Raw genomic sequence first — 22,046 nt, 5'->3', positions numbered from 1 at the left:
CTTCCAGTTACTTTTCCTGCACAAAAGGAAGTAGAATCTTTGCAAAACAGAGCAAATGAACAGTTCTTGAAGAGGGGTCCTCCTGGAAGCTTTATTAGATGTATGATATATAGAGAAGCACTATTTTTTTAAAAGATTAATTTAAACTTCGTTGATGAGACTAAACTCTTGGCAAATTCTTGTTACATATGATAGAACAGAGATCTTGAACTTTGGTCTACAGATTAAAAAGATCTGGATGATTTTATGATTGCAAGTGTATGCAACTGAACCTGGGCATTTTGAAATTAATGTATTTTTATAATTATACAGATGTTCAGAGCTCAACAAATAATACAATCTACTCGCCTGTGGCGAGTATATTACACCCGGAAGAGCCGGCACAAAGCGATCTGTGCCTGCTCAGAACAATCTGCAAATGCACAGACCGCAGAACTGCGCGGCTGGCGAGCAGGGCTCGCCGCCGCTTGGCGAGCCGTTTATAACCATGAACACATCTACCAAAAAAAAAAAAATCACAAATAGTATGTTCTCTTTAAAACTATTTTAACGTTGCAATGAACAGTAGTCTACAATAGAAAATTAGGTCCATTTAAATGCATCCAAATAGAATAGTTACGCCAATCTAAGTCCCAATGTACACAGCCCTAGATTGAAGGAAGAATTCCTCTGTCAACCTAGCTTCCATTTCTTAGATCACATCCCACTGACTAGAGATGTTAGATATCGAGTAATAGACTAATTGAATAATTGATGCATTTTGCATTGACTATTCAATTAGTTGATAGGGTGCCTCTGCCTTTGAAATGTGGCAACAGTCCTAGGGCTGTTCAAGGCCCACTTCATGCGGTGTTTTTGCCTTTGGAGCCTGGAGTCAGCTGGGGACTTCCCCACTGACTCCGGGCTCCATATGGCACTGCCGCTTTGAAATGCCGTGGGGAGCTCAGCGTCAGGCTCCTTACGACATTTCAAAGCAGCAGCACCCTTTGGAGCCCGGGATCAGCTGCTGACTCCTCTGCTGACCTCAGGCTCCATGCAGCACTGCCACGTTGAAATGCCACAGGGAGCAGTGTCATACTGCACATGGCGTTTCAAAGCGGCAGAACAGCATGGAGCCCGGGGTCAACGAGGGAGTCCCCAGCTGATCCTGGGCTCCACGCGGTGCTGCTGCTTTGAAATGCTACATGCAGTCTTGGAACACCCCAGCTGGCTCCAGGCAGCATGTAGCATTTCAAAGCAGCAGCGCTGTGTGGAGCCCGGAGTCTGGACCCAGGCTTCACACAGTGCTGCCACTTTGAAGTACCCCTTTCTCTTCTTACCACTTGCTACCTCTTTCTGATAGAGGCAATAAGGGGGCAGGGGAGCGACTAGTAGTTGATTAGCCTGTTAACTATCCAATAAGCATTTGGATAGTCGACTCATCGCTCACATCCCTACACTAGACCCAACAGCTCAACTTAAGGTACGCAACTCCAGCCACGTAGCATATGTAGCTACAGTCAGCTTGCCTTAAGCTGAGTTTGGCAGCCTCCCTACAGTGGGAGGCTGATGGGAGCAAACACTCCTGTTGGCTGCCCTTGCTCCTGGCAAGAGCAGGAGTACTGGATGGCAGCAAGGGTGCCCTCTGAGTTTGATTTAGTAAGTCTCAACTAGACTCGCTAAATAGAACTCTGGAAGATCTATTACAGCAGTAGTGAAGACGTGGCCTCAGGGAACTGAATAAGCTACACCTACCAGAGAATACCCCTTGTTGATGTAGTAATGAGTGCACTGAAGTACTACACTGGTGCAGCTGTGCTGCTATAGTATTTTAACAGTAGATAAGCCTGAAGAAACTCTAAAATGCTCTAATAATCCAAATTGTTCTGATATCAGTGTTTTCTATATTCTCGTACCTCTGCATAATTAAGTTCCCAGGCGGTCTTTAAAAAAATATCTAAGCATATTAATTTATTCAAATTTAGAAAATTTCTACTATATCATATTGATGTTGAAGAAACACTGTTTCAAGAGCTTTACATTTTATTCCTTTGTTAAAACAATTTGCAACTTAAATTTACATTCATACCAGAACAAGTGAAGCTAAATCAGATACTGTAAACTTTATGCAAGAGAAATGCTCCTTTTAAAAATCATTTACCAGCACTGCATTTTTTTTAAATTCCAATGGATACCTTTTGCTTGGAGACAACACGTATGTGTGATAAGCACACTCAAACATGAGAATAACACCTTTGTGTTCAATGACCACAAAGTATATTATTGGACAGAATTCTTCAGCATAGTAAAGTCCTGCAAATGGTGAGCTAGTATGGATCCTATACCTGTGTGGAGTCCTCACTTAAAAGTCATTCTGCATGGGTGAAGGGTTTGAACTATGGGAAGTGTTTATAAGCTGAGGACCAGAGAAAACGGTAATGTATGTGACAGATATAATAAAATTACCGTTTGTTATGGTTAAAGCATGCAAGTTCAATGACTCAGATTCATATACTGAACTGCATAAAATTATTAAAGAAATCATTAGCATTGTATATAAATAGTATTGGGTCTTTTTGTTTTGTGGGTGCTCTCTACTGGTTGGTTAGTGATGAGCTGTTCTTCCCAGCCATTGTGGAGGTTAAACGATATGATAGCCTGCAGCGAGAGCTCTGCACAGAAGTGCATTTTATTCTAAGAACTCGGAGGAAGGAAGTAGCATATTATCCAATCATTAATTTCTCCACATTTATTAAACGTTATTACAAAAAATTATTAAAGAAAAATAAACGGAAACATTGCAAGTTACCATTGAGCTTAATGTGTGTTCTTGTGAGAGAAAGTGAGAAACTTATGCACAATTCAGATGCAGTTATCTTCCACAGCCAAAAGTCTGGTTCCAGTGTTCATACAGTTCCAGATCCTTTGAAGACACACTGGGTCGTACAGTTTTGAAAGCATTGTCAAAGTCAAGAAAAGAAATAGGCCGAACTTGTTCAGGTGTGATGGTTGCAATGTCCATGTTCTGAAGGCTACGGATGGGACCTAAAGAAGCTTCTCGACAGAGTTGTGTCATGTCTGCCCCAGAAAATCCATCAGATTTTTTAACTATGAGATCAATTTCCTCTTCTCTTAGACAACAGTGCTCATTTGACATCAGACGAGTTACAATCTGCTTCCTAGCTGAAGCTTCAGGAAGAGGGATGTACAGCCTTTTTACCAATCTTCTTCGGGCAGCCTCATCAATTTCTTGTGGCCTATTTGTTGCTCCCACCACTAGAATACGATCTTCAGATGAGGTTGTTGCTCCATCCAACTGGACTAAAAATTCAGTTTTTATTCTTCTAGAAGATTCATGTTCCCCATCTCCACGCTGAGACAAGAGAGAATCTATTTCATCAATGAAAATCACAGCAGGCTGCTGACATCGTGCCACAGCAAACAGCGCACGGACCATCTTTTCCCCCTCGCCTACCCACTTAGAGGTCAAAGAAGAAGCACTGATGCTAAAAAAAGTAGCTCCTGATTGACACGCAATGCATTTGCCTATAAGAGTTTTACCTGTCCCAGGAGGGCCAAAGAGAAGAATTCCTTTGGGAGGACCACGTAATCCCGTAAAGATATCTGGTCTCAGCATAGGCCAGACTACTATTTCCTTTATAGTTGCTTTAGCAAAGTCTACTCCAGCAATGTCATCCCAGTTCACTGGAGGTCCATGGTCCATGATCTCGTGCATAATGAGTTCAATCATTTTTGGTTCTATGTTCTTCAAACGTTCATCCACTGGAAATGAAGATTCGGTTGGTCCAGCACCATGAAGTTTATACTGTGGCCCTCCATTTTCATTTCCATCTTGTCTTGGCACTGGAGGGACAAACTTTCCAAATGGACCCCGAGACCTTCCAGCACCCAAAGATTTTTTAATTCCATAGGATGAGACTGGTGTGCGTTGAGGCTGACACTGATATTTCTTTTGCTGGTCTACCCATAGCTGTTCTTTTGCGGTTTTAAAACCAGTTACATTGCTCTCTTCACTCCCATTTCCACTTCCAAAAAAGTTCTTGGCTTCTGTACTAATGAAGGGCTTGTAAGAATTAAGGCTGGAGATTGTATTACTGCTTTCATCAATGGAGCTATAAAATGTTTTCCTTTTTCCTGGATTTCCAGATCCAGCTGGAACAGCGGACTGATTAGAAAAAGACAAATTTTGTCCAATCTCAAAATGACTTGGGGGTTTCACAGAACTGCTACTTGCTGCTCTGTTATTACCAGGTAATGGACTTGTACAGAAACCTGCATTAGGCCATTCATTTAAAGAGGCAGTGGAGCCTGGAAGTATATCTGTAGTTCTGGTCACAGGAGGCACACTACTTTGAAGACATTTCAAAGATGAGAGACTCTTAAGAATATCTGGCCCCTGACTTACACATTTTGATGAGCTATCATAGAGGCCAGTATCTACAGCACTGTCACACACATTGAGTTTAGGCAGACCTGGAGTAACAGAGGCACTGACCTCCTTAACTACCACAAAGGCATCTGCTGGTGCCATCAGAGAGCTTTGAAACTTTTTGCCAGCTTGCATCAACTCTTGAACACTCTTTAATTCAAACACATTGCTTGTTGTCAAGGAGGACTGCCACTTATCACTGTCATTTTGCTGACATCTTGCCAAAGTCAAAATATTTTCAGCATAGTTATTCAAGCCAGTCTCTATGTTGTCAGAGTCAATAATGGCTGAGTATTTCTCTGCATATTTTTTGAACAGGTTGGTAGCACAGACCTGGGAGATCTCAGAGTTTGCCCATGCATACTGAATGTACAGAATCTGTGCACGATATCCATCTGCCTTCTGTCCTGGTGTACAGGTGTCAGAGGTAATAGCAAAGTAATTCTTCTGCCATTCATTCAGGTGTACAGAATTAGAGGCAGGTGTCTGCATCATCTACGCTGAAACAAACAAACATTTAGCATTAAGATACAAAGAAAAAAGTTAATTTTAGCAATTATTTTTTGCTGCCTTCGCCCTTATAAATTCATATATTATAAAGTTAAATTAATTGCTAACTATTTTAAGTCAGAGGGAACTCAGCAGACTGCATGACAAATACCTGGGTTGTGCACTTTACTATTCCTAAAAATCAGCAAAATATGTGCCATAAATCTATCAGGATGTAGGCTTTTCTCTCTGTCCTTGCAGACTGTTCCTTATACTAGGTCACCTAGGGGGAGCAGGCTTAATGGGAGAACTGCAGGGTAACAGATGGCCAGATGAGGTGGACTGGTTGAACACAAGTCAGCAATGATTAACCCGTATTGGAGAGAAGACTACACAGTACTAAAGAGAAGCATTTAGTTGTCTGAATGCAGAATCTGTTACAATGCTGCTAGTAGAAATCAAGAAAATACAAAAGTTTGTGGGCTGGAGAAGTGTGGGAAGAGACTGGAAAGCATAGCAGGGTTTAGTAATTTAAAAAAAATTAAAATGAAGAGCATGTGTAACACTTTAAAGTTACATCGTCATTTCAGTTAAAACCTTCTAATAAGTCACCTTTTCATATTAAAATTCCCATTGCTTTGCTTCTGACCATTTGTGAACTTTTTAGCTTTAGAAATTCCTTCAGCTATTTTTTTTTTATTTAAAATTGAGAAAGCACTTCATTTTACAGCAAAAGTGGCTGAAGCTTGAAAGATGAAATGAGTTTTTCATTAAGTTTGAAATTATATATGTTACATTTGATTGACTTTCAAATGTATCCTCTCTTTCAAGTGTACCTATCAGGTGCATGCTAGGGATGTTCATTAGCCAATTAATGCAATTTGCACTGACTATTCGATTAGTCGATAAGGGTGCCTCCGCCTTTGAAGAGTAGCAACAGTCACAAAGCTATTGCTGTACTTAAAAGGCAAAAGTGCTGCAGGGAGCACGGGACCAGCAGGGGACTCAAGAAGTTCCCTCTGGTCCTTTGCTCCCCACAGCATTTCAAAGCGGCAGCACCGCATGGAGCCCAGGGTCAGCGGAGTCCCCCCCAGTTGACCCTGGGTTTCATGCAGCACTGCCAGTTTGAGGCACCCCCTCTTCTCCCACCTTCCCCCTCCCCCCCCGTTGATATCTCTTTCTGACAAGCATTTGCTCATTTGAATACTCTCTAGTCGTTCACATCCCTAATGCATGCAACACTACTTTTTGCAAAGCCTATATTTAACAGTATTAGTACAGGCACATGTGCATGCTCAGTTTTGAAAATCCAAAATTATCTTAAGACTTCATAAAAAGCTCTTAACCTGCACCAGTATACCTTCTCCCTAGTAATTCCAGTGCTTCAGTCTGCCCACAAACTGTGTTTGTTTCACGTGTTATAGTTTCAGATTGATCTGGTTCTAGGTCTTTGGCCTCAGAGTGCATTGTGACTTTCAATAAGTTTAACACAATGACAGTGGAGTATACTTATAACCGTACATTTAATTCAGACTCCAGAATGTGTGTCACTGGTAATGATACATAAGATGGAAACAGACTTACCCAAGTCTCCCATCCTACCCTAAGTTTGAAAACCTGGCATTTAGAAAATACGCAAACTCAGCATATCTAGAATGGAATTCACAATGCCATTTTTATAGACATCTTTCAGAGGGAAGCCCATAGATACAGCCCTGTGCAGATACAAAATTGGCATCCGCAAAAATGATCTGTGGATATCCGTATCCATACCCCCGGATACAGATATAAAGCGGATATCCACAAATTTGCAGGGATCTAGACACAAAATTTGTATCTACATTCATAAAAACAAGCTGCAGATATTCACATCAGAAACCAACAGATATAAAGCAGATATGCACGGTAAAAATGTTGAGTAGCAGTTAACCGGTTAATTGAGTATCTGATGGAATTTCCATAGACTACTCAATTGATAAGGAAGGGCAATTACAGTGCTTAGTCCTAGCCTGTTCTGCGTCTCAGCCACCGCCACACCCCTATCCCCCCCATATTATTAAAGGGATAGGGGAGTTGACGTTCAAAGATGCGTGCTCAATCCCTGGTCCCACCATGTCTCAGCACACACACACACACACACACACACACCCCTGCTGCTGCTCTGCATTATTAGGGACAGGGGAGATGACACAAGAACCAGTCCCCTTAATATTGCCGAGCCACAGTGGTGTGACGGTGATGGTGAGCGAGTAGTAAATAGCACTAACCAATAAGCTCCTGCTTACTGGGTAGTTGACTTCTCGCTTACATCCTTAATCCATTGACTTGTATGGCTCTATCCAAACACCACTCAAATTTACAATATAAATGAGATTAAAACAACGATGATACATATGTGCTAAAAAATGTTAATATCACAAATACCACAATTCACAAATATAACGAGATTGCTTAAAGCTAATTTGTTTCCTATGAGTAACATAAACAAAAGATTTACAGACAGGATATAACTAAAAGATCAGATTATACTTCTTGTTAAATGAATGCACATTACTTTAAAATAAGATTTTAGGAACATTTTATAAAATACAATATGTTACAGTTTGCCTGCAGTTCAGTGGTGCAAATTCATACTATAAATTCATTTACTGCCAGCTACGTGCTTCCACTGAGTTTCTCAAAAATACTGCCCAAGTAAGTGCACCTTGCCCTACACATGAAAGTCCCAATCTTAAAATAAAGCTCATTTTTGTTTCCGTGATGCCAAGAAAAACATTTTAAATTTTGAGCAAGATGAAAGAATGAACAGGGAAATAAGTCAAATGAATAATAAAGTGCTCATGTAGCAAGTATACCTGAAATTTTGCTACCCATGGGCTACACTGATTGTCAATTTGATCAGGCCAATTTTATTAGCCCATCAGGCATTTACAATAGGGACATTACGAGGCAGGTAACTGACTAATTGTATAGCCGATATAATTTGTATCGACTACAGGCAGTCCCTGAGTTACGCGGATCCGACTTACGTCGGATCCGCAGTTACGAGCGGGGCTTTTCTCGCCCCGGAGGACTGGAGCGGTGGGATGCCCAGATGCACTGCAGTCCCGCCGCTCCCGTCCTCTGGGGCGAGAAAAGCTGCTCCACGTCTCCCTGGTCTGCTGGGGGGGAGCCCCCCCCAGCAGACCAGGGAGACCGGGAGCAAAGCCACGGAGCACGCCCGCAGTGGGAAAGCCCAGGCGCGCCTGGGCTGTCCCGCTGCGGGCGTGCTCCAAGGTTTTGCTCCCCATCTCCCTGCAGACCAGGGAGACGCAGAGCAAAGCCGCGGAGCACACCTGCAGCGGGACAGCCTGGGCACGCCTGGGCTGTCCCGCTGTGGGCGTGCTCCAAGGCTTTGCTCCCCGTCTCCCTGCAGACCAGGGAGATGGAGCAAAGCCGTGGAGGACGCGGGCGCTCCCGCCACCCACGTCTCCCTGGTCGGCTGCGAGTGGGGGGTGCAGCTAGGGCCCCCGCTCTCCCCCAGCAGACCAGGCTTTTCTTGCCTATGCCTGGGGTAGAGCAGCTGTGGCGCTGCTGGGTTGGTCCCCCAGTGCCGCTCCTCAGCGCTACTGTACCAACCCGGCAGCACCCCAGCTGCTCTGCCCCAGGCGTCCTGATTCAGCCGCTGCTGGTCAGTTTCAGCAGCGGCTGAATCAGGACGCCTGGGGCAGAGCAGCTGGGGTGCTGCTGGGTTGCTCCAGTAGCGCCGAGGAGCGGCGCTACTGGAGCAACCCAGCAGCGCCCCAGCTGCTCTGCCCCAGGCATCCCCAAGTCAGCCGCTGCTGAAACTGACCAGGGGCTGACTACAGGAAGCCCGAGGCAGAGTTGCTCTGCCCAGGGCTTCCTGGAATCAGCCGCTGATCAGTTTCAGCAGCGGCTGATGCCAGTTCCGACTTACATACAGATTGAATTTAAGAACAAAGCTACAAGTCCCTATCTTGTACGTAATCCGGGGACTGCCTGTACAAGATTAGTCAATAAGGGAAGGTGCTCTGTCCTAGCTTGTGCTGCTCTAGGAGCTAACTCCGCTGTGGCTCTTCAGTTTAAATATAGGAAGAGCCAGGTGCACAAGCTGCTTCACAGCAGCCTCCTCTACCCACCCACTTTCACCCTGCTACTTCTAATAGAGGCAGCAGTGAGGGGAGGGGGCAGGAAGCAACTGTACTGGGGGAGGGAGGGGGAAAACCAGCTTTTAAGACAACTCCTGATACAGAGGCAACAGGGCGGGAGGAGCGAGTAGTCAAGTACTCACATCCCTAATTTACAACAAAAAGGCCCAACCAGCTCAGTATTTGACAATCAGTATACTTTCAGAAAACCAAGGCTCTTGTTCAACACTACCTCCTAATTTTATCTAGCCAATATCTAGAAACTGTTGTTCAGTGTACTAGAACCAAAACCGTTTTCAAATTTTAGATTTTTTGTCCCTCATCAAAAAGCTAAGCGCAAACTTTATAGAGCTGCCAATGAAGCTTTCTAATAGACATGTGAACTTGAAAAAGTATTTCCCCATGCAATGCTACTGAATGTTTAATTACATATATGCATATAGATATTAATATTTATAGGAGTCTATTTAATAAACCAATAATAAATCCATGACATGCACAATTTCACTGTGAGTGATTAATTAAAGCTAGAACCCTTAGGAAAATCAAAGATATGCAACTACTTGACAACCTCCACGCTACATATCATCTTATCCATCCAGTCACTTACCAGTGTATACGTTCATTTAGGACACCATGAAAGTCAACTCTCAGATATCAGCCTGTAGGGAAGAAAATAAGAAAACCACACCAATCCTAATTATTGCTTCATGTTTAAAATTTCACCATTAGCAAGATAAATGGGCATCTTTAAAACTGCAAGAAGAAATCATAGAAGGGCTCCTCACCAATTAGGCCCTGACCTTGCAAAGACACTCACCTTAACTAGAAGCAGACAAGCTACTGGGCTAGATGGACCTTTGGTCTGACCCAGTACAGCTGTTCTTATGTTAGCAACTGGAAAGGGCCACCACCTGATTGCTCAGGTTCTTGAAGTTAAAGTACCTAGGTGAATGCTGGCAGGGCTCAAGGACAGGCCTGGGGTCCCATATTAAATTGGTAACAGATATTACTAATCAGGGTGTGCATAACTTTTCTTTGAAGGGAGGCGGGGAAGAGTTATAAATCAAATAAAAACATTTTAGTATCGCTTGGGTGAGTATTTCCACAACATGACTGGATTGATCTGCTTCCAATGAAGGGAGAGGAGCCATTGCCATGCCACACTCCTTGTTTGCCTTATTACTTTGCAATCGCTACAACATGGGGGAGAGGGGAGCAGTTGCCCACACCCACGGCAAGAAACTTGGACCCTTGTTCAATCGTGTTTTGTGGGGCCCAGGCGGGGGTGCCCCCTTGCCTAGTGCCTCCTTATTTCCCCTTGAGGCGCTGTCTGGCCTCCCCGCTGCAAAGCACGCAGCTTCCCACCGGTATCAGTGTGTCCACACGGGGGAGGGGTTACACCGATTTAACTCAGAGGCTGGTGACGTAGCAGGGTTCGGCCCGGGCACATGCCAGGCAAGATCCCCACGCGCAACGGAGGGCAATGGGCGCGGCCCAGCGCTCTCGTAGCGACTTGCAGCGCGCGCAACAGGCTCCGCGCGGGCGCTTGGGGGGGGCGGGGGATCGTTGCCAGTCATACCCTGAGGGCGCGCGTCTCCCCGAAACATTCGCCTCACGCGGCTACAAAGCGTCTCCCGGCGCGCGCGCACGCGCGTCTCCAAGCCCGCCCTACCTTAGCCAGCCAACCAGCTCGGCGTCCGAGCTCGGCGGGAGGGGGACAATGGAAGCGACAGAGGCACAACCAATCAGAATCCGGGGGCGGGGCAGAGCGAGAAAGGGAGGGATAAAGAGACGGGAAAATGACGCCACTGGCTCTGGGATACTCGGCCGGCGCTGCCTTCCAATAGAAACAGGGTCCGCTCGGCGGGGGCGGCGCCCGAACAAGCGTGGCGCGGTCCCAGCCGTTGAGGGGCGGGGCTTAGCGGGAGCAGCTTTTTTTTCCCCATGGAACCCCGCTCTCCTCCCCGCCTCTTGCGCGCGGGCGGGCGGCTCTTTGCAGCGTGCGGCCCTCGCCTGCGTAGCCATTGCCCCGTCCCGGCAGCTTTCAGCAGGCTCAGGCTGGAAACCAGCACGTGCCCTGCCCCCACACAGCCCCGTGGGCTTTAGGAAAATCACGGCTGAAAAGCGGATTCTTTGCCCTTCCGGGTTTTTGAATTTGTTGCTGTGTATCTCGGGTCGCTTTCCTTTCTTCAGGCTTCAGCAACCACGGGGAGCAGCTGGAAAACCCGCAAACCCGAATCCTAGAGATTTCACTTCTCATCAACGGGCAGAGCCACAAAGCGATTTCAGTTCCTGTTCTCCTGTGAAAGTTAGGAACTTGAAATCCCTTTTTTTGCACCTGGAGCTCCATATTTTAAGACACAGAATGAAACTGCAAGAATTCGCAATGCTACTGGGTGTGGCATGTGCTTTTAAGATGTGTCCCCTAAGCTTTCTCTACATTAGAAGGCCTCCCATCAGATCTTAGGTTAGCCCACTTGTGCTAATGAGGCCAGAATGCATTTTCTTAAGAACAAAATCTGTTGTTAAAACTGGACAACTACTAAGTTATACTCCACCTAAAGCATGGTTGCAAAGCATTAACAGCTTGTTTTTGTTTTAAAACAGTTAACGTAGTCAAACTTTTGGAGAGAGTGGACCTTCATCATGTATTCCATAAGATTCATGAACCAAGGGAACCGTATGAATTTTGGGAAACCTTGCAACCAAGCTCTGCCACTTTATTTGAGGTCATCTTCTGTCAGGCAACAAGAGATCATCCTTGTAAAAGACATATTGCCCTAATCCCCCTATAAGTTCTGTATGGCCCACCTTCCAGGATCAGGGCTCATGTGAATGGTTGAGAGCATATTTCAAAAATTCTGCTTTGAGCCTCACTTTTACTTTTTCATATATATTACTTTTTCTGATATATATAATGACAAAAGCCAAACCCTTAAGTGAACAGCTATGGAAGTATAAATAAATATTCAGGTGGCCTCAAAGACCATATAAATAGGTGTACAAAAAAGTTAATTACACACTCTTTAAGAGCATCTGTGAACTATAAGAATATTTAAAATAGAAATGGACAATGCTGAATTTAAAAAAAAAATCCTATTTTCAACTTGCTATGCTAAATATCTATGTTGCCTTAACTGTTTATTTCCATAGTTTGAACTGTAATGTTCCTCATTTTCCAGTATTTTGGCAAAAGCTTTCAGATAGTATTTTCAAGGGTGAAGTGTTCCATCCACAATTTCCTTTGCCCTCAGTTTAATAAATGTAGTGATTTAAATCACTGGTATGTAGGTACACCACAGTATTTAAGTATCAGTGGAGTAGCCGTGTTAGTCTGAATCTGGAAGAACAACTAGAAGTCCTGTGGCACCTTATAGACTAACAGATTTATTGGAGCATAAGCTTTTATGGGCAAAGACTCACTTCGTCACATGCATGTAGTGGAAATTCCAGAGGCAGATATAAATATACAGGAATAAGAAAAGAGTTCTAATCAAGAGGAAGGCTAGAGGTAACAAGGTTAATTCAGTCAGGGAGGATGAGGCCCACTTCTAGCAGCTGCTGTGGAGGTGTAACACCAAGGGTATGTCTAGACTACATCCCTCTCTTGGCAGAGGGATGTAGATTAGGCACGTCGACATTGCAAATGAGGCAGGGATTTAAATATCCCGTGCCTAATTTGCATAAAAATGGCCACTGTGTTTTGCTGATTCAGCACTTTGTCGGCAAAAAGCAGCAGTCTAGAGGGGGATCTGTCGAGAAAGAAAGCCTTTTTGACAGATCCCTTGCAGGAGGCATAAGGGATCTGTCAAAAAAGGCTTTCTTTCTCGACAGGTCCCCCTCTAGACTGCCGCTTTTTGCCGACAAAGTGCTGAGTCGGAAAAACATGGAAGCCATTTTAATGCAAATTAGGCACAGGACATTTAAATTCCTGCCTGATTTGCAATGTCGACGTGCCTAATCTGCATCCCTCTGCTGACAGAGGGATGCAGTCTAGACATACCCCCAAGGCTGTGTCTACATTGGCAAGATTTTGCACAGAAGCAATTGCTTTTGCGCAAAATCCTGCCTCCTGTCTACACTGGCCGCGAGTATTTGCGCAAGAATACTGACGTTGTAATGTACAAAATCAGTGCTTCTTTGCGCAAATACTCTGACGCGCCCGCTCAGGGATAAGCCATCTTGCGCAAGTATTCTTGCGCTAGAGGCCAGGTTAGACAGGCAATGTTAATTTCTTGTGTAAGAAAGCCCGATGGTTAAAATGGCCATCTGAGCTTTCTTGCGCAAGAGAGTGTCTACACCGGCACAGATGCTTTTGCACAAAAGCACTTCTTTTGTGCAAAAGCACATGCCAGTGTAGATGCTCTCTTGCGCAAATACTTTTAACTGAAAAACTTTTCAGTTAAAAGTATTTGCGCAAAATCATGCCAGTGTAGATGCAGCCCAAGAGAGGAGAAACTGCTTTTGTAGTTGGCTAGCCATTCACAGTCTTTGTTTAATCCTAAACTGATAGTATCAAATTTGCAGATGAATTGTAGCTCTGCAGTTTGAAACTGAAGATGATGATGATAACCAGAAGGCTGCTTGCGTGTGTACTCAGTGATGTGTGCTGTTTCAACTTGTGCACTTAAGTCTCCACAGCAGACCCCAAGAAAGCCACCAAAGACTACAAATCAGATAAGGATCAAAGGTTCCCGGCCAGGTTTATTGTAAAGCAAAGTTAACTAATAGCTGTCAGTAGACTCTACAGATCCACTACGCAAATGTCATTCATAACAATGGAATGACTCAATCAGTAGGAGGTCCCATTGCCCCCCAATCATACAAAGAGTGTGCCTCCCCCCCTCCAACACACCATTTTATATATAGGTACAAACATGTTACACATCACTCCTGACATCAGGTTACCACCCTCTGACACTTTAGATACCACCCATCACTCTACCTTGTAGTTTGATTAGATCATCTCTATCCATCGTGCTGTCATTAGATCCTTTCCTGATCCTGGGTCTCTATCTGTGGTCTCTGTATCTGTGGGCAGTGTGTAAGTCATGTCCAAATTCATTAAGAGAGTGGTTTTTGTCAGGATTTTTCAGAATGGACTGAAGAAAGAGCTGCTGAAAATAAGTACATTAACTAACAGTGAAGCTGTCGCTGCTTAAGGCAGTGGGAAATTTGGCCTGTGGTGGGTTTACGGGTGCGAGCTCCTCGCGCCCCCCCCTTTCGGTTTCCCACTTGGCTGAGGGGGCGGGGCTCCGCGTACCCTCCGCCTTTACTCCGTTCAGATGGTCCCTATGCGGGTCTCAATGTGGTGCGTAAGTGGGGTGCAATCACCCCCCCGCTCTAGGCAGCGGGAGGGGCTCAGCGGACCCACCAGCACGGCCCGCCCCGTGTCCGAGTGGCTGGGAGGGGTCCGGCCCAACACGGGCCCTGGGGTCCCTACCCCCTTTGTCTCACCCAAGCTGGGCGTCCGTAAGTACTGCGGCTTCGGGGGAGGGGCTTTACTTTAGGGGTGGGTGCGAGAGGAGTGGGGGACCCGGGCCCACCCTCTCCTCCGAGTCCCAGCCCAGGGCCCTAAGTGGAATGTGGTGCCTAAAGGCAGCCCTCCACGGCAGAAGGGGCCGGTACCCTAAACCCATCTGCCCACGGGCGCCAGAACGGCCCCGCCCTGGGCTGCTTCCATTCCCCCTGCTAAGCGTGCCCCCGGTCACTCACCCCGTTGGAGGCGTCTGGTCCGTCCCAACGCTGCCCTCCAGCTGCCAACGCTGTCCTTCCTCATAGCTCGGAGGCCCGGTGGCCGGGTAGTCCGGAGCGCCAGGGTGGACTCCGGCGGGTTTCCCCCTGTCTCGGCGTCTGGCCGCCGCTTTTGACGTCCCCGGTGGCTGACGTCAGGGCTTTTAGCCCCGCCCCCCCCGACGTCTTTCGGCCCGCGCCTCGCTGGCGACCCCCGCGGGGCTCCGCCCCCGGGCCGAACCGCGGCGCCCTGGCTGGGCGTTGCTCCACGGCCTGGCCCTGCCTCCGCCTCCCATGGTGTGCGTGCGCCCGTGCTGCCTGGCGCCTAAGTCCCTGGCGGCTGGATTCAGCGCCGCCGCCTCCTCCGGCCACCGCTTCCCTGGGACGGGGGGAGCCTCCCCCCCGCGGCTAGTGCAGACCCCGTCGGGTCCATCACATGGCCCCTTAAACTATTTATGATATACATAAAATGGATTAATAACAAAAGTAGATAATGCAAATGGCTTCATTTTTGTTTATTAATATTATCAATAAACCCTGTATATTTGGTTAACAGGCTTCGAACACAGATTTCAAGTACAAGAGGCTTTATATCCATACTACAAAAGACATTGAGAATCTAAACATTTTCCAAGCAAAGTCAAGCAATGTCAGAAATTCTAGTTAGGCACTAACCATAATTTTTATGATTTAGTGAGATTTTTTTTCCCTCTTATCCCCAAGTTTTCAATTTATTTTGTTCTCACTTGTGCATTTCAGTTCCCATCTTTGACCATTTCAAATGTAAGACTGGTTTAGAACACCGTTATAGAAGACAAATGGGTAGCTGGACAGAAAATAATATTGGTAACACTCACAAAATATTGTACCTTTGCAGTTTACAACATAGAAAAATAAATGATAAACAGAATCCAGTACTAAAAGACAAGAGGGGAACTGTAGTAATTTTTAATGCTGTCTCATGTATTATATATTGATAATAATCAATGTTTAGAATGTATTATCAGTGATAAACATTTTAATCTGTGATCACAATAATGTACATATTATACTAGATAAGAACATTCTGCAAGGGTATTCAAAATTGCTTAATTTTATTTTTTTCTTTAAGTCAGGGGCTGCTGAGCCACAGGAAAATCAGTTGGGGGCTGCCCACAAGTGAGAAGCAGGGAAAAAACCCTCACTGTTGCCTCTGAATGAGGAGAAAGACACTCCCCACATTCCCCTCACACACCAGAGCCTGGGGAGCCCAGCCTAATAGATTTTGTGCTCTAGCCCCACAGGGAGGCAGTAGGGGGAATGGATCACCAGCGCGGGCTCCCCAATGATGGGGGGGAGGACTGTGAGCCTTGGGGCAGATCCAAGCAAACAGATGGCTGTATCTGGCCCCTGAGCCTGAGGTTTCCCACCCCTGATCTAGCAGCTTCCTTATATGCTCTGGAATTTGGATATTCTGCTAACGTGCTCTTATTAGGCTTCACAGTCATTAATTTTAAACAAGAATCAGCACAGATTGTTTTAGCTTGTGAACAAAAGGCACAATGGATCTGGGTTAACACACTGACCCAACATTAGTTTCTAGAAGCCATTTCACCCACAGATTCATTTTATAGCTGTATAAGACTAACACCATGCCTATGATTTTTCTTCTAATCACTTACTTTTCTCAAATGATGCTTTTGTTCTTGAATTGATTACATGGCTGAGTATTTTATTTTCAATGTAGCAATGTCAACACTTGAAGGCAACAAATATATCTTCCTTAACTTCCCACTCTCCCTTTCCAGGGAAAATAGGATGCAGAAAGGTGTGAAAAAAACCTTTACTGTTTCCTTAGCAATTATAAAAGTCAAATCATCCATGCATTTAGAAGCAAGTAAATATGAAATACAGATTTTGTTGGTGCTAAGTCAGGGGCAATGTAAATCTACAGACCTTTTATTTCTTTAATTTTTTAAAAAGCAATTAGAGCAAAATCTCATTAATTTTTTGCACATTTTTACTACATTTAGAATAATTTCAGACATAAAAGGCTATTCTTTTCCAAAATGATCACTTAATGTTTGGATTATAATAGCATGAAAACAACTTTCTGGTAAACATTTGTTTCACAAAATTTCATTTTGTCAGAAATTTTCCTACCAGTTCTTCTAAAGTATTCCTTTCCATTAAGCATTTCCTATACAACTATTATGAAACAAGTTTTAATTTCTGTTCCAGAGTAATCCCAGAAAAATGCCATTGATTTCTGTGGAATTATCCTTGATATACAGTACTATCAGTGAAATCAGAATCTGACTCTTCTCATCCTGCACAGAGCCGTTCATTTACATACTGCACACTAATATTTGTTCAGTTGGTGGAGAAACTGTAATTCTTCTCTGGTTGCCAGACATGAGTGTTTTTTAATGTGAATCCTTTCAAAAATTATTTCAGTATGGGAAACCTATTGGCTAGGAAGCCAGGAGACAAAATGTCTTCCTTTGTTTTGAGACAGAATAATTTTTTTAAATATTAAATCTTAAAAGGAGCAAAATGACAGCTAAAATCCTCAGCTTCACTCAAGTCTACTGATCATCAGTATGCAGTACACCACATTTTGTGCTTACATATATTCCTAACATTTCACTTGAACTCCATTTAAATCAATGAAGTTACTCTGAATTTATAATAGTGTAGCCAAGAGCAGTGTTTTCCACAGTGGCTGTCATCTGCTTGAAAGTTGTCTGGCTCTTCAGATTGATTTATCACATCTTGCTTCCTTGCTGTTGAAATCATTTTTTAAAAATGTCTAGATACAGGGAATCCTAGCTCCTTCGATATCCATTTATTCTTTTAGATTACCTTGGAAATGACAGTCTGGAATTTATATTTTAAATGCGACTTAGTAAGATCATTGGTTCTAGGCACCATTCTCTTCAGTATCTAAATTTTATTGGGTAACATAATGACAGAGTGCTTAAACTATACATTTCCTTCAGTCTGTGGGTTTATCAGAATCATTCGGACATATTTTCAACATGGAACTTGAGTTATATTTATGGTCTACATTTTTTAAAGTAGTATTTTATACTCCAAAGTTACTAAGGATGGAACAAAAACTGACTGATGCAACAATATATCTTCTTTGACTAAGGTGGGTACAGAAGGAACATTTTATGGTCACAGTTACACTGGTATTACATCAAAGAGGTTTGTTACACATTACACCACAGAAATTTGCGGCGTTAAAGACCACTGAGTGCCATGTCATGCAACATAATTCACAGATCATTTTCCAAGTAAATCATTTCCTCATGAAGGAATTTAGAAATACAGAGGAAATGTGATGATTTAATGATAAGTGTCAGGTAGGCTATGTCTAGCCTGCAGGTTTCTTTCGGAAAAAGCTCTTCTGGAAGAGATCTTCCGAAAACGCTTCTTCCAAAAGAGAGCATTCACACTGCAAAGGCGCATCATAAAAGCGATCTGCTTTTTCTAAAGATAGAGTCCATGGACTCTATCTCGCATTTAAGTTGTGATTATTATGGACGGAGTGGCCACCAGGGCTCCTGTGCTTTTTCCTGGAGGCCTCTTCTTTAAAAAATAAATAAATTAATTAATTAATAAAAAAAAAACCTCTTCCCTTTCCACATACGCCTTTTTCCAAAAAACCTTTCAGAAAAGGTGTTCTTCCTTGTAGAAAGAGGTTTACCACTGTTGGGAAAACCCCTCTGTTCTTTCGATTTTTTTTTTTGAAAGAACGCGATTGCAGTGTGGATGTAAGTGACTTTTTTTTTGGAAAACAGCCATTTTTCCGAAAGAAAACCTCTGTAGTGTAGACATAGCCGTAGTGCACAGATTACAATTATAGACTAAATCCTCACATAACATTTCAAGATGGATCATTATGGAACAGACTGATTTGTTTTAAATCAACATAAAATATAATCCAAAGAAAGCCCTATTCCCTTTTAATAATTAGTATTCAGTTAGTTGATGAACACTGCCTCAAAGGCACTGTAGTAATTAATGCTCTCTTACATCTTCAGAGCAAGAGAATGCTTGAAGTTTATATTGCTGTAAGTGCAATATAGATTTAAGCAGGTTAGGCTCAAAAAGAAAAAGTGTTTGTCAATCTAGCATCTGTTTTCAAAATTTAATTTTTTTCTTTTTAATGAACGAAAATAGCTTTGGTAGTAAACGTGCTTGATGTTTGAGAAATCCCAGAATAGTAGCATTAGGCTGGTACATGAGAAAATGAGAACAAAATTGATAAGGCTATTTTCATTGTCCAATTTTGACATGCACTTAAATGGTAGAGATGATAAAAATAAATTAATATATTAATTTTGCTGTTCGAAAATTCTCAAGTTTAAAATTATTTTATACATAATATCGCTCACTTAAAATATGTCTATCAATTTGTAAGAAATCCCTCAATGTAAAATTTATCAAATCAACAGAAACATTTAAAACATGACCACTGTAGAATGATTAGCAGCCCAAGCAAAGTGCAGGAAGAGAGTGGGCAAAGTGAGGAAGGGAGATGTACCTCCAAGGAGCAAATGAGAACAGGAAATGGAGTGCCTCGGGAAGGGGCCAAATCAACTCAGGCCTTGCAGATTCTCCTGTTCTCCAGGAGCAATGTTCTGCATATTGCTAATTCTGCATATTGCTAATTACCTCCACATCTTCTTTGGCCCAGTACCCTATTAGGTCAATTTTTTCTTTTAAGTGGAGTAGATTCTTAAATGTTCAAAGAATTACACTGTGGGAAGTGGTGGTATCTGGGGAAGGTAGGGCGAAGAAAGAGTCCATTTTCCCTTTGCTCTATGCAGGTAGTCGGGAGAACAAAACCCTTTACATTTAAACTGTTTTCATTATTTTAAGAATTGAGTTGGTTCTTCTATATGCCAAAAGGTTGGCACTTGATTCCAGTGCCAATACGCCTACAAACATTTTATTAGGGAATCAAATACAAATAAAATATGTGCATTCCTTAGTTTAAAAGTGTTTCTGTTTCCCTAGTTTCTTGCAGCACTAGTTAAGCAGATTGACGTTTATTGAGAGAATGTTTGCGAACAAACAGTACAAGCAGCACAGTATACATTTTGATACAGGTGTAGTTAAGCGAATAAGTACATCCGGGAGCCGGTTTGGGTTTAGGGTAAGGGGGAGTCTTGCACATGGAAGCCTGGTTGTATGGCCCGTGGCGAAGCGTTAGGCGTGGCCCGCGGATGGGGCCCGCTGGTGGAGCGCCCTCATCCTCTGGAATATCATTCAAGACCCATCAGTGGGGGGAACAGAGAATAAGTGGATTCCGCAGGACGGCGGGGCGGGGGGTTGGGGGGTTTGGAGCATGGCTTATGGGGAGCCCGAAGAGAATAATGGGGAGTGTGTGGGGCCCCAGATGTAGTTGGGAAGTGGGGTGGTGAGGGGTTGTCCAGTGAATGGGTGGTTGGGTAGGGACGCTCATTCTGTAGCAGATCCAGTGGTTTAGGTGGGTTGAGGACTGGGTTTGAGAGGGTGAGCGTCCTCCCTAGTTACTTGCAGCACTAGTTAAGCAGATACTACACTGATGCAGGCCACATAAGTACCAATGTAGGCAGACAGAATTAGCAATATGCAGAACATTGCATTTTAAGAGGGCAGCTGCCTTTTTTGAAGGAAAGCTAGGGGAATAGCCACAGTAAACTATTACATCAAGAGCTATTTGATTTTTCTAATTTCGCTCATGCTGCTGGCTCTCCCTTCTAGGAAAGCAGATGTCTCCAAGTGCCACTTGCAAAACAAATAAAATATGGTAACAAATAGAACTGTAACATGATAATGCTCCTTGTTATAATAAGGTAAGTTTGGTCCTGTCTCCATAGGTAAGAACAAATAGAGTTAAAACTATGTTATAGAACTCCATACAACCCTGATTTTTACAGGACCATAATATCGCTTAGTAACGGGGCTACAGCACAACCACTAAGTCAAAATCATGGTATGATGCAGTCAGGAGACCATGTTACAACACAATTTGCTGACAGTAGTTTTGTTAGTGTAGATGGGCCATAGAATATCAATTGTCACATTCCCCACCCTCTACTCCCTTTCCCACTAAAGAAAACTTAGCAGCATGGAAAAAATCATTAACACCCCTCCTACCACTCCTAATCTTCACTGCTGCTGCTGTTGTGCTTTCAGAAGCTCAGTTGCTAGTGTTGAGATGTGCTTCCAGGCAACATGGATATGAACTGAATCCACTGTGCGGGAACAAATGGCAAAGCGTAGCACAAACTTTTCTCTGAGGTGACATGGAACCAGATGGATTCTCTTGGCATCATTTATGCTTTTAAGAAGTGCCTCATTCAGTTCATTGGAGCCCTGAAAAAATTGTAAACCAATAAATATCAACTTTAAGTTTTGGTCCCACCAACCAGCACTGTCTACCTAACTATAACACCACCAGCGGCCTGCACCCACTATTTCTTCCCAGGATCCAAATTCCTCAGTCCTTTCTCATCGGGGTATGTCTGCACTGCACAGCTATTTTGAAGTAAGCTATTCTGGAATAGTTGTTCCGAAACAGCTTATTTCGAAATAGCACATCTACACTGCAGGAAAGCCTTAAAATTAGTCAGAGGCAGGCTTCCCTAATGTAGATATGCTATCTTGATTTAGAGCCCCAGGAGTCACTGGGGAAGAATAACTTAGAATGGCCCTGGTGAGGAGCTATTTCGAAATAGCAACTGTGGAGCGTCTACGCATGCCTTATTTCGAAATAGCTATTTAGAAAAGGCATTATTCCTTGCTGAATGAGGTTTACAGATTTTGGAATAAGCCATCCTTTATTTCAAAATTATTTTGAAATAATGGAATGGCTGTGTAGACACTCACATTGTTATTTCAAAATAATGCTAATTATCTTGAAATAACGGTGCAGTGTAGACGCACCCCAAAGGTTTGTCGGAATATAGTGGATCATGGGATAATTTTTGTTATTTTGTGAATTATGGACTCCAAATGGTTGAGAAGCAGTGGTATAGGGCACACAACTTTTGGCGGAGCCAGGGTCATCAGTATCTGCAACTTTATATGAAAATGTTATTTTAGCTACCTTTCCAATATTTTAAGAGCTAATCACAGACAATTGATAAGACATTTTGCAATGAAATATTAATACAAGTTGACCCTCCCTAGTCCAACATGGGACCTGACTGGTGCCAAACAAGAGAATTTGCCAACCATGTGAGGTCAATATCGTCAAGTAGCAT

The 22,046-nt window shown here is 43.6% G+C and overlaps 2 protein-coding genes across 8 annotated transcripts in view; both read right to left on the bottom strand.

Moving 5' to 3' along the window:
* Positions 1 to 2,004: 2,004 nt before the first annotated feature.
* FIGNL1 (fidgetin like 1) lies at positions 2,005 to 10,836 on the bottom strand. 6 transcript variants are annotated; one of them, XM_075921671.2, is made up of 3 exons: positions 10,742 to 10,836; positions 9,677 to 9,728; positions 2,005 to 4,924 (listed from the first exon to the last, which is right to left on the bottom strand). In XM_075921671.2, the coding sequence occupies exon 3, from the start codon at positions 4,922 to 4,924 to the stop codon at positions 2,852 to 2,854; it is 2,073 nt and encodes a 690-aa protein (XP_075777786.1). In that variant the 5' UTR covers positions 9,677 to 9,728; positions 10,742 to 10,836; the 3' UTR covers positions 2,005 to 2,851. The 6 variants fall into 6 exon arrangements, with proteins under 6 accessions (XP_075777786.1, XP_075777785.1, XP_006136423.2 ...); XM_075921670.2 differs by having other exon boundaries at positions 2,005 to 4,929; positions 10,742 to 10,826; XM_006136361.5 differs by lacking the exon at positions 10,742 to 10,836 and adding an exon at positions 10,649 to 10,736 and having other exon boundaries at positions 2,005 to 4,929.
* Positions 10,837 to 15,301: 4,465 nt separating this feature from the next.
* DDC (dopa decarboxylase) overlaps positions 15,302 to 22,046 on the bottom strand; it is a 116,083-nt gene continuing 109,338 nt past the window's right edge. For both annotated transcript variants that reach the window (XM_075921669.2, XM_025178093.3), the window contains exon 14: positions 15,302 to 21,156. In XM_075921669.2, coding sequence (XP_075777784.2) covers positions 20,950 to 21,156 — 207 coding nt within the window. In that variant the 3' untranslated portion in view covers positions 15,302 to 20,949. The remainder of the gene's footprint in view (positions 21,157 to 22,046) is intronic.

Source organism: Pelodiscus sinensis, chromosome 2 (assembly GCF_052426305.1).
Source record: "Pelodiscus sinensis isolate ZL-2025 chromosome 2, ASM5242630v1, whole genome shotgun sequence".
NCBI classification, from domain to species: Eukaryota; Metazoa; Chordata; order Testudines; family Trionychidae; genus Pelodiscus; species Pelodiscus sinensis.
This window is presented reverse-complemented; position numbering and strand designations above follow the sequence as displayed.

Bases quoted from the DNA above. Each gene is read 5' to 3' on its own strand.
- FIGNL1 (XM_075921671.2), bottom strand. From the start codon at position 4,924: ATGATGCAGACACCTGCCTCTAATTCTGTACACCTGAATGAATGGCAG.